Below are 11,090 nucleotides of genomic sequence, written 5' to 3'. Positions count from 1 at the left end.
TCACTGCATTAAGAGCATTTATACATCCTAGGTTTTGATAGATCCATACCAGATTACACTCCAGAGAGAACATGGTGTATGAAGGGCCCTTTTCTTGCATTTTCCAATCATTAGTGATGTCAGTAATGTATGGATGAATTGGAAAGACATCAGTCCAATATGATCTCCTTCTATTCAAGAAAGAATTGTTTCCCCACGTGTGAGTCTTCTCTTAGGTTCTTCAGTAAAGTTTCGTAATTTTTTTCATATAGGGCTTTACATTACATAAAAGTTAATTCCTAAGTATTTTAGTTTGTTATTAATGGCATTTTTCATAAGACTTTAAAATTATTGGTGAGATTTATTTCCAGTCACTTTACTGAATTCCTGTTACTCCGTATGCTCCAGTCCAGCCACACCACCCACCCCAATAGCCATTATCCTTTTACAGTGGTTACCTAAACACCAATATAGGTCACTCTTCCATTTTAATAAATTGATGTTTTTATGTCTGTTTTATTCCTTAAGCTCCCCTGCCATCTCATTTAAGGAAATTTATAGGCTGTTTGGCTAGTAGTTTCTTTTTTTTTTTTTTTAATATTTTATTTATTTAGGCTGCAGCGGGTCTTAGTTGCGGCATGCACGTGGGATCTAGTTCCCAGACCAGGGATCGAACCCAGTCCCCCTGCATTGGGAGCACAGAGTCTTACCCACTGGACCACCAGGGAAGTCCCAGGCTAGTAGTTTCTTAGTTTGTCTTGCTATTTGCAAACTCAGGAAGGTGCAGCCAGCGTATTCCTCTGTTCTCTGCATTTCGTGCCAGTGGCTGACTGCATCTAAAGGCTTGATCCCTTTGTAAAGACTGTAAGTAGTGTTTGTTAGGAATTTAACGTCTGATTGTCATCTCCTGATTGATCCACTAATTCATTAGTGGGTTGCAAAAGATAAAATTCTAATTATTTTTTTCATGATTTGTTAGAACACTTTTTTATATAGTGATATACTTCTTTCACATAGCAGGATAAGTGCTTGCTTCCTTCCCTTTAAAAGTTTTCAAGATAAAATACCTCATGAGTTCATACTAATATATCCAATCCAGATTCAGACTACAGGGCTTTTATTTGGTCAGTTCTATATTAAGTATTTTACGCTGAGAACCCTTAATTTTTAAAGGCACGTGGGATGATGAGTTAGTTAGAATAACAGAACACTACCACTAATATGAATATCAAAAGCACTGAAACATTTTTTCTTTGCTATGATTTCTGAATTGTCAAAGGATGAGACCAGCATTCAATAATATATCAAATAAAAAAGGACAGGTGAATGCACTGCTCTCTACAGTAGGGCGAGCTGCCTGGTCAGGCAGTATCTGGGCCAAGCAGAGGTTTGGGGGGCAGCAATGCATGGGTCGGCAGTAGTGATTGATGTCCTCCGCAGGAGCAGTTGCTGGGCGAGATGTGTCCATCATTTCATGGTTGGCATGAAGGTTTTTAAATGTCTTGACATAGCTAGAGGCAACTGAGTTGTTTTTTTATTTATCTAAATTTTCTTTCTTATTTTTTAGTTAGTCTCAACTAGTTGCTTTTTTTGGACATGGTTGCCAAGTCAGTGCTGGAAGTCTGTCTCCAAATGGAAATGCCCTGTGAACTTGCTGTCATCTCCAGACCTTGGCAGGGATACACACCTAAAGGATAGCTTGGCGGGTTCCCAACATGCCTGCAAGAATGTCTACATAATCTGGGGATCTCTCCAAATGGACCCTAATCAATTTGCTTAAAAAGCCCTTAGCAGTCAGGATGCTACTTGGGCAAACTTCTGAATTATTTATAGTTTGGGCTATGAAGGCCCCGCTAGTCCAGTATTTTATGTATCTTTATATAAATTACATACATATTCACACACACGGGATATGGACTAAAACACCAGGATTTCCTGATACAAAACTATAGTGAAATAGCCAAGTCAGTGATGTTACCAAGTGACATTACCTCCAAAAAGATGTTTACGGTGGCAGTGCATTTCAGGGTTAGCAGGGATGTTACGAGAACTAGTTGCTGGTCTTCAAGCAGGGATCAACGGCAATGTCTCTTTAGGTTTGCCTTCGCAGCAGTGAAGCCTGCCCAGCACTAAGAGAATTGGGAATTATCGCAAGGTAAGTATAAATCACTTGGGGCTGGAAGGAGCCTTAGCATGGTTGATTGCATTGATTTAGGAACCGCTTGTGTAAACAGAGGCATCGGAAACAATATCCCTCACTTGAAAGCTACCTCAGGGCCTTCCCTCAGGCTGACCCAGGGAAATTCCAGTGGCTGATTCCCTGTCCTTATTTGGGTTTACTTGCCATGTGGACAGTGCTATGAGATGGGGAGATGGAGAAAGAAGACCTTTCAGTCTCTGGTCTATAAGCAGTGCCACTGGCTGACCAAGGTGAGTTTTGAAGTAGAGCTTCTCTTTGAACTTAGGAAGTCTCGGGGTTTTACCCAAATATTTTTCTCCTTGTTTTAACTTTGCAAATTTTAGGGGCGAAATGCTCTGAGTGATGGTTTTTTTTGTTTTTTGGCTACTTTGGTTCTTTGTTGCCGTACACGGCTTTCTCTAGTTGCGGAGAGCGGGGGCTACTCTTTGTTGCGGTACGTGGGCTTCTCATTGCGGTGGCTTCTCTTGTTGTGGAGCACGGGCTCTAGGCGCGCGGGCTCTAGAGCACAGGCTCAGTAGTTGGGACACACAGGCTTAGTTGCCCTGTGGCATGTGGGATCTTCCCGGACCAGGGATTGAACCCGTGTCCCCTGCACTGGCAGGCGGATTCTCAACCACTGCGCCACCAGGGAAGCCTGAGTGATGGTTTGACTTAATTAGGCACATAACCCATTTTTATTATAGAAAGAAATATACATATAAAAAGATCATGTCAGTTAGTCCCACTGTTCAGTTAACCAGTTCACATCTAGTGCATATCGTTCCAGATATTTTTGGTGGACATACACATGTATAAATATTTTTACAAAAATAGCATATTGTGAATACCATCTATAATGGTACCTTGGCATCTTTATCTTACTTGATGTGCATATAAGTCTGTATCATTAAGACTGCGTAGCCTCCTGCTGGACATACACCAGAATTTACTTAATTCCCTGCCACTGGACATTTCTGTCTAATATTTAGACAATGTAAACAACACCTAAAACAACATCTTTGTGTATCTCTGGTATAATTACTTCCTTAGGATAAAGTCCTAGAAATGGAAGGTCTAAGAGATGATGAATATTTTAAGGCTTTACACCATTGTCTTTAGGTGGCATCTGTTATATCTTGCTTCCAAACAAATTCCTCTGTGTAGCCAGTGCCCAGGCCACAGCTTTCAGCACAGGTGAAGACGGCCAGGACGCCCCAGTCGACACTCCTGCCCAGTCTGTCGGCCTTCAGGTAGTTGAGCAGATGAGGCATGACCTGGGAGAAGGATGGCACAGTCAGAGCGCTCCTCGGCGGTGAGGAGCACAGTGCTTTCAACAGACCAGACCTTCCTGGGGATCCTGGCCTGTCCATCTCCACACTCCACAGCAAGATTACAGACATTACGGTGTTAACATATTTAACAATCTAAAAATACTCTGCAACTCTATGTTTCTTTAAAGTCCCTCTCTATTTGGTGTCTTTCTTTTTCATTTGAGGAAAAAGTTCCTAAGTATAAGATCAGCTGATCTATTTGACCTGGCTGTTAACCTAATTATTTTTTTATTAATAATATGCTACAAAATAGGGATGAGGCTTCTATTTGGGCAACTTTTATTTTGGGTTATTTACAACCTGAATAGCAGATGCTGTTACTATGACTCTGAAGAAACACTAACCTAGAATACAAAAAGGAAATCTATTGATGTATTTGTATAGACTAGAAATGGGTCTTATGAGTCAGTGGTCTCATGGGAAAGAGTAAGAGCCAGCACTGCCACTACTGTTATCAAATTGCCTTATACAACCACCGTCAGCTCATCTTGGGCGTCCGTCAGAGCTCTGGCAGTAAGAACCAATCAGTTTTGGATCAGTCATCAAAAATCCTTTTTTTATCCTAAGAAACAAATATCGCTTTATAAGGTTAGTGAATCCACAGTTCAAGAGCACTTCTGCACAATCCAAATGGATCTTGATGCTAACAATTTCTTTCGGGGAAAAAATTTTTTACCTTTATGATTACATTAATTTGTTCTCCTAACAAATCTACAAACCAAGACTAAACAGAGTAAGCGTTCTGAAACACTCTCACAAAGGACAGAGTCAAAGACTGTAAAAAAGGTATATTATTTTAAATTATAAAGGTAACAATAGAAGCACTAAAATAATATTGACCCTAACCCTAACCCTAACCACACTGGGAAGTGGGCGATGGCCTAGATGGTGTGCATGACTACGTTTAAATCCTCACTACTGCAAAGTCAGTCAACAGATAATGTCTAAAAAAATAGTACACTGGTAAGTCTCAGAAAAAGCATGCTATTTAAAGATAGAAATAACTACCAGATAACCAGTAAAAGATAATTCCCTCCTTGCAACAAGCCCTAAGGTGGGGCAGGAAACTACTAATTTTCATTATAGGGAACCTTCCATAATACCATAGGGACCCATACACATAATGTTGCTTTGGCAAAGTTTTTTAATGCTTAAAATTATAAATCAGGGTAATTATATACTGAAATAGTACTTATTTAAGGTCATACCTGGAATTCAAATATTCTCTTGGCACCACAGGGGCAATCTGGAATCTCCTTTTCTTGAGGGATATTTTCACCAGAGATCCAGATGGGGGCAATCCCTCTGCCATATCTGAGAATCTAAAATCAATCAGGATCAGTTTAAATCACCAACATCTCATGTGCTCTGAGGATCATCTAGAGAAACTCTGTACACACTCTTACAATTGATGAAACGCTCATCTGAAAACCACTTTAGTGTCTGTCCCCCTGCGCCCCTCCACTGGGCACCATTAATACCGTTCTCAGTGTCATCAAAGGCAGCGGTGCCCAACCTTTTTGGCACCAGGGACCGGTTTCGTTTCGTGGAAGACAATTTTTCCATGGACGGGGAGGGGGAGGGGGGTGGTTCAGGCGTTAATGCGAGCGATGCGGAGTGGCAGATGAAGCTTCACGGTCCCAGTCCTCGGCCCCGGGTTTGGGGACCCCTGATCAAAGGGACTGTTTCGGCTTATCTGATTCAGGATATCCAAATTATTTTTCTTAGATGTCCATATGGTTAGAATCTGAATCCTATGACTATTTTGTGAAGAGACTAACAATAATCCTATTTCCCCATTACCAGGTTGTGAATCTAAAATGCAGCCCAGGGTTTGTGCTTACCTTCACACAGATATAAGGAACCTTAGTTTACAATTTTTAAAGGAACAAATACCAAGTGAGCCACAGTGTTTAGATAAATAAAACAGAAGTAAATTTTGTTATAATAACATCTTATATAACAAATGAGTGATTTTCCTCAATATTTCTTGTTAAAAGCATATGCGTTGCTAAAAACTACCTTCTCAGTATTTAGGACCTAGACCTACTCTTCCTATAAGCCCCTGGATATTTATTTGTTCTAGCGACTGGCTTATGGAAATTTAGCTGTCTTCTTTAGTGATTTATATTTATGGTGAGGGAAGTTAAGGGGAATAAAGTTAATGGAAGAAAAGCGGCAAAGGGAAACATTTGCTGAATACTTACTGTGAGTCTACCATGTACCTTAATCCTCAAAACCACTCTTTTTTTTTCCCCCCACGCTGTAGATAGTTACATCAGAAGGTCGATATGTAATTCAAGAAGCCAGAATTCTTCATAACAGCAAAACCCATTATTATTTTCACAAAACCACAGTGGTCTTCGTGCTAATGTGGCAGGTTGGTTTCTTAGTTCCCCAACCAGGGATCGAACCTGGGCCCCCAGCAATGGAAGTGCAGAGTCCTAACCACTGGACTGCCAGGGAATTCCCTACTCAGGGTTTATACCCCTAAAACACCACCTGAAAAGAACAGAAGGAGCTGTATATGAATTCTATTTTACCTGTTCTGGTTCAAGGGATATTTTGGTTTTAAACTTCTGGAAAATTCTATCTTCCCTAGATTCATGTTTTGCCATGGAATCCAATTCTTCCTCAGGTGCTTCACCTAAAAAATTATCAACATAACTATTATGCAACAGGAATAATCTCCATGTCTTGACAATAAACACATGCTGAGGGAGGCCAGTTTTAAACAACCAACTTAGTGTTAAATCAGATAGTGAAGGCCAGATGTTTCCACAGGCTTTCCTATTTTAATTCATTAATGTTTGTGCTTTAAGACCATCTGACTTTGCAGGTACTCCATGAAGCATTATTACTATGCCAGCTCCTAGTAAGAGCTTCTCTTTAAAACTGCAAATTAAAAGAACAGACCCCAAGTCCCAGTCTGAGGACTGCTGTGCCCAGCACACGAAAGCGCACCCCAAAAACACGAGCCCCGCTTATCACTAGTGTCCTTCACCCACCTGGACTCATATTTCCAATCTCTTCATGTTTCATCTCTCCTTTCCCTTACACTCATCCAGTTATCACATGCCCTAACCCTACCAGCTCACTCCTTCACACTCACCTCTGGAATCTCAGCTACCTGAAACACCGCCATCCCCAACAGGATTGAGTCTTTGTAACTTAGAAGACATTTCTGATACCCTGAATGGGAACTGTAAGCCAGTAAGCTGACATTCTAATCTAAAATTTAATTTAGATTCTGAAATCTACATTTTGTGGTGGTTAAGAGCTCAAGTTTTGGAGTCAATAAGATGTGAGCTCAAACTTCAGTTCTAGAACTTAACAACTTTAGTCAGTTATACAACCAAACAAGTTATACCTAGAACCCCAAATTCCTCACTGCAAAATGGGGCAGTTTCTAACATACTGTTCTGATGTCAAGATTTTAGTAAGATCATGCACAAAAGGCCCGTGGTACAGAGTAAGCGTGGGATAAATTTTGGCTACTGCTCAGCCTCAGCACAGGCACTGCTCCAGAGTATGATAACCTTGAGGTAACTGACAAAATCAAGTATCTGAAACTTGCCAGATAAAAGGGCCCCTGCTGCCCACCGAACACTGCGAGGCACTCTCATGTCCACCATCTCAATCAGAGAAACAAATCCTGGAGCCAGATAAACTTTCCAAGTTTCCAGCATCCTGTGCAGCCCCACCCAACTGACCACCTGGATACTTCCTCTGACATCTTTACAGGAACCAGAACATACCTTATATATGCCAAGGAGGGAAGTACAGAAAGGATATCTTCAAATGAGGCAATATTTGAAAAGTATAGGTTGCAGCCTCCCAAGTGAGTTGCCTTTTCCTATCAGTGCTTCTCTTCTTGGCATATTGAGCCCTCCCTTTCAAGCATTATATTTAATCACTTAATGAAAGAGGTTTTTTTTTTTCTTTTTTTTACACTTTTATTGCTTATTACTTTATTGGCCCCACGTCTGAGGGAGTAGAGACAGCATGGATCAATGGCATGCACTGTCCAGATTAGATAGAGCGTGGTTTCATTTCACTGGACCCTCAATACAGGGAGTTCTCTCTCACCTGTTGTTGGAAATTTTCTATCAGACTCCTTCATCAGTGAATTCTTCCCCAAAGCACACTCTCTAACACTGCTACCCACCAACAAACATAGCACCCCTCTTCCTAGGTGCTTTTAAACATCTGGCACTGAATCTTCTCATATGTTAGTTAAAAAGAAAAACGTTGTCTTAGCAATGATCTAAGACAGGTGTCTCCAAATTGGTTCTCTAATCCCTAGGTTTCCATGGCAGGTCCTCAGTGTCCCCTGAAATGGGTGAGAACATGTCCCTTGAGGCTGGAATGTTGGGACACTGGACCCTCTACTTTCTCTCTGCTTCAACTAGATTCAGTATTCTTCCCCCCACCTTTTTCCTTTTTTTCTTATACATATATCCCCTTTTTTAGATTTCCTTCCTATTTAGTTCACCACAGAGCACTGAGTTCCCTATGCTATACAGTAGGTTCTCATTAGTTATCTATTTTATACATAGTAGTGTATATTTAATGAATAAGTTTTGAAACTGATTCCTTACCCATGCTACCTATAATCTCTGATTCATCATCTTTTTCCACAACTTCAGGCATAATCTCATCTTCTGTTTCTATTACAATTTCAAATTCTGGAAAAAGGAAGCTGTGGTCTGGAACTGTACTGTCCAAATCACCTGAAACAAAGTAAGGTAACTAGCATCATTTGTAATCATTTAATTTGGAAGGTCAAATAATTTCCTACATCTGAAGCGTATTCCATGTCATAACAGTTTCCCCTAGTAATTAACATATGTAGCTCCAGCATTTTAGATTATGGGTCATAAATTAAATGACTACACTAAAGCTAGGCTGGGACGTGAGCGGGCAAGACCTCACAGTTCCTTCTTCATAAAGGTGTTTATGTCACTAGTTAACCAAAACTTTGAAAAGTATTACACCTTTTCTAATGTTAACGTTTATCCTCAAAATGAAAGATTTGGCCTGATAGACACTATGAAACTGAGCTGAGATTTAAAAATAAAAACAGAATTGACTGACCTGCTTGTGTACAAGCCTGCTTATGTCCCACTCTCCAGTCGAGAGTCTGATGCTCCTTACTGCAGTAATGTGCCTTGTGACATCTGGAGCATGTTTTGGGGCCTAAACAGCCACAAACTCTGCAGAGATGAGCCCCAGACTTGAGCTGGAGGCACACGGATTCCCCTGTCTCTGGCGGGGGATCCTCAGAAGGTGGCTCATAGGCGTAGAAGTCGTTTCTCCTGGGCAACTGATTCCTAAAAACTAAGGAGACAGAAGGAGAAACGTTATACATGTTTTAAATAAAACAACACAGCAATTCAAATATTTGAGCCTTCACACAGGACTGAAAAGACAGTCATTTTTTAAAAAGAAAAACAGAATAAAGTTTTTGCTTTCAAAGAGCTTATTTTCTGGAAAGTAAGAAAAAAGAGTGAAAACGAGAAACTTTTTAAAGTCTATACAACTAAGCAGGCTCTTTGAGCTTGTTCAAATTAGTAACAAGAGTAACATCAAGTCAGACTACATACATATGAGAAACGTGTTGGAACCCAGGTTTCCAAAAAATTACAGGTTCTATTATCTGAACGTAATTTACCACACCTACTACCGACTGATTAACAAAAAGCTGGGGGCGAAGAAGGCGCGAGCCCTTGGAACGCCCCCCCCACCCCCGGAAACGCTCGCGGGGTACAGGGCAGAGGCCCGCGGCAGGGGCGCAGAGGAGGCTGCACGGTTTCTGGGGCCTCACCGCGAGCAAGGCCGCGCACGCGCGACCGGGGCCCCGGGCCGCTCACCGCGCACGCGCGACCGGGGCCCCGGGCCGCTCACCGCGTAGGCCGGCGCAGCACGGTGGCGTTCGGCAACAGAAAAGGAAGAGACCGCGGTGGAAGGCGTCGGCGCGGCCCGGGAGCGGCGCGTACAGCTGCAGCAGGAAGGCCAGTGGGCGGCCGCACTGCGCGCAGGCCAGCCCCGCGGGCCCCGGCAGCCCGGCTGCGCCCAGCCACGCCGGCCGGCCGCCCACCTTGCTGGGGAACTGCTCGCTGCGCAGCCGCCACGCCGGCGCCGCCTCCACGAAACCCAGCTCAGCCAGCCCGACGCTCGCGGCTGCCATGGGCGCAGGCGGCACAACCCTCGGACCGCCGCCTCGCCGAAAGCGGAAGTCGGCGCGGAAGCGCAGTGGACGGCGGGCCAGAAGGGATTGGACGGCAGTGGAGAGGGGGCGGGGCCATGGGGAGGCCCGGCGTGGGCCCGCTTCGTTGTCCCTGACTTCCGATTGGTTGCTGGGGCAGGGGCGCGAAGCCGCTTGAGTCCTCGGGGGTCTCGTGGAGGTCTAGGAGGGCGTTTAGGTGAGCTACGTGCAGCGGAGCGCGGGCTCTCTGACTTCCTGACGGCCTGGGCACGTCCTGCGGACACTGTTGAGCGCTCTAGGTCTGGGGGCACATATCCGCTCACCTAGGGGCGGATGACCCCAGTCGCCTACTGAGCCCTGGAGGTGGGGCTGTAGGGTGCCGGGGAGAGGCAGGGTGGAGATGCTGAAGGATTCAGGAATGTCATTGGCCCAGTTGGTCCGGGAAAGGGATGGAGCGTGGCGTGAAGGGTGCAGTTAGGGAGAGGGTTTAGGATGATGGGGAAGGGATAAGCTTAGGGGTTAGGGCCTAGAGTTAAGGGTTAGGAGTTAGGTTTGGGTTTAGGGATTGGGCCAAGGGCTAAGAGTTAGGGGTTAGTGTTGTAAAAATTAATAAGCAGAAACCTCAATTAAATAGGACTGGGAGACCAGAACGGAGAGCTCTCATGCGTTACCACAATTGCAGAGCCCCACAGTAAGAAGAAAGACTCTCATTTCCTGGCCTCAGGAAAGGACTGAGCCAGGACTCAAGGACTCAGCCAGTAAAAAGTTGTGTACTCTGTTTGCTATAGGCTTTCCAGTGTCCTCTTCCTTTCTACAGAGGTGTTTTCCTTCCCTTGACTCATGGGGATGCGCATGTGCCTTGCTGTGGTTGCAGCCCTCCAAGTTGTGATTTCCTCCCGATCCTGAGAATAAACCCATATTTGCTGGAGAAATAGCTGGCTGTCTGTTTGTTTCAGGTCAGCACCAGGAAAACTAACTCAGGAAATGACCTAATCCCCTTTATATACCATCTTCAGTTAAAAAAAGAAAGGTGTTGGGAGAGGGGGGAAGCCAGTTAAAGGAGGTTATTGGGCAGTGCATAGTAAACAAGGGTATGTTTGTTATGTAGATTTAAGTCCAGGCCTTCTCCATAGGTAAAAGTTTCTTGAGCTTCAGTCACCCTATTCCTGGTCAGGGAGGGAGACACCCTTTCAAATGGAGATTTACCTCATAAAATCCCCTCACAGAGGGAAACACTACTTGGTTTTCTGAGATCTTGTGTGCTTTTTTAAAACCGTAACCCTAACCCTACCCTAACCCTGACCCTAACCCTAACCCTAACCCTGACCCTAACCCTAACCCCATGGTGCTCAGGGTCTAGGACAGGTAGAGGGAGATTTTAAAAGGTAGAAGG

The 11,090-nt window shown here is 43.7% G+C and overlaps 1 protein-coding gene across 1 annotated transcript; it reads right to left on the bottom strand.

Moving 5' to 3' along the window:
- Positions 1-2,824: 2,824 nt before the first annotated feature.
- Positions 2,825-9,728, bottom strand: PDCD2 (programmed cell death 2). The gene is made up of 6 exons (XM_059940763.1): positions 9,397-9,728; positions 8,587-8,829; positions 8,091-8,222; positions 6,033-6,136; positions 4,698-4,811; positions 2,825-3,432 (listed from the first exon to the last, which is right to left on the bottom strand). The coding sequence occupies exons 1-6, from the start codon at positions 9,677-9,679 to the stop codon at positions 3,274-3,276; spliced, it is 1,035 nt and encodes a 344-aa protein (XP_059796746.1). The 5' UTR covers positions 9,680-9,728; the 3' UTR covers positions 2,825-3,273.
- Between the last annotated feature and the right edge of the window lie 1,362 nt (positions 9,729-11,090).

The sequence above is a fragment of the Balaenoptera ricei genome, chromosome 12 (genome assembly GCF_028023285.1).
Source record: "Balaenoptera ricei isolate mBalRic1 chromosome 12, mBalRic1.hap2, whole genome shotgun sequence".
Lineage (NCBI taxonomy): Eukaryota > Metazoa > Chordata > Mammalia > Artiodactyla > Balaenopteridae > Balaenoptera > Balaenoptera ricei.
The sequence above is the reverse complement of the archived record's forward strand: the minus strand, read 5'-3'. Positions and strand labels throughout refer to the sequence as shown.

What these genes read in the sequence shown, in the direction of transcription:
- PDCD2 (XM_059940763.1), bottom strand. Translation starts at nt 9,679, where the DNA reads ATGGCAGCCGCGAGCGTCGGGCTGGCTGAGCTGGGTTTCGTGGAGGCG. An exon ending in GCAGGCTTGTACACAAGCAG is followed by an intron (nt 8,223 to 8,586) that starts GTCAGTCAATTC and finishes ACTTTGTTTCAG; the next exon opens with GTGATTTGGACAGTACAGTT. An exon ending in TATCCCTTGAACCAGAACAG is followed by an intron (nt 4,812 to 6,032) that starts GTAAAATAGAAT and finishes GATTGATTTTAG; the next exon opens with ATTCTCAGATATGGCAGAGG.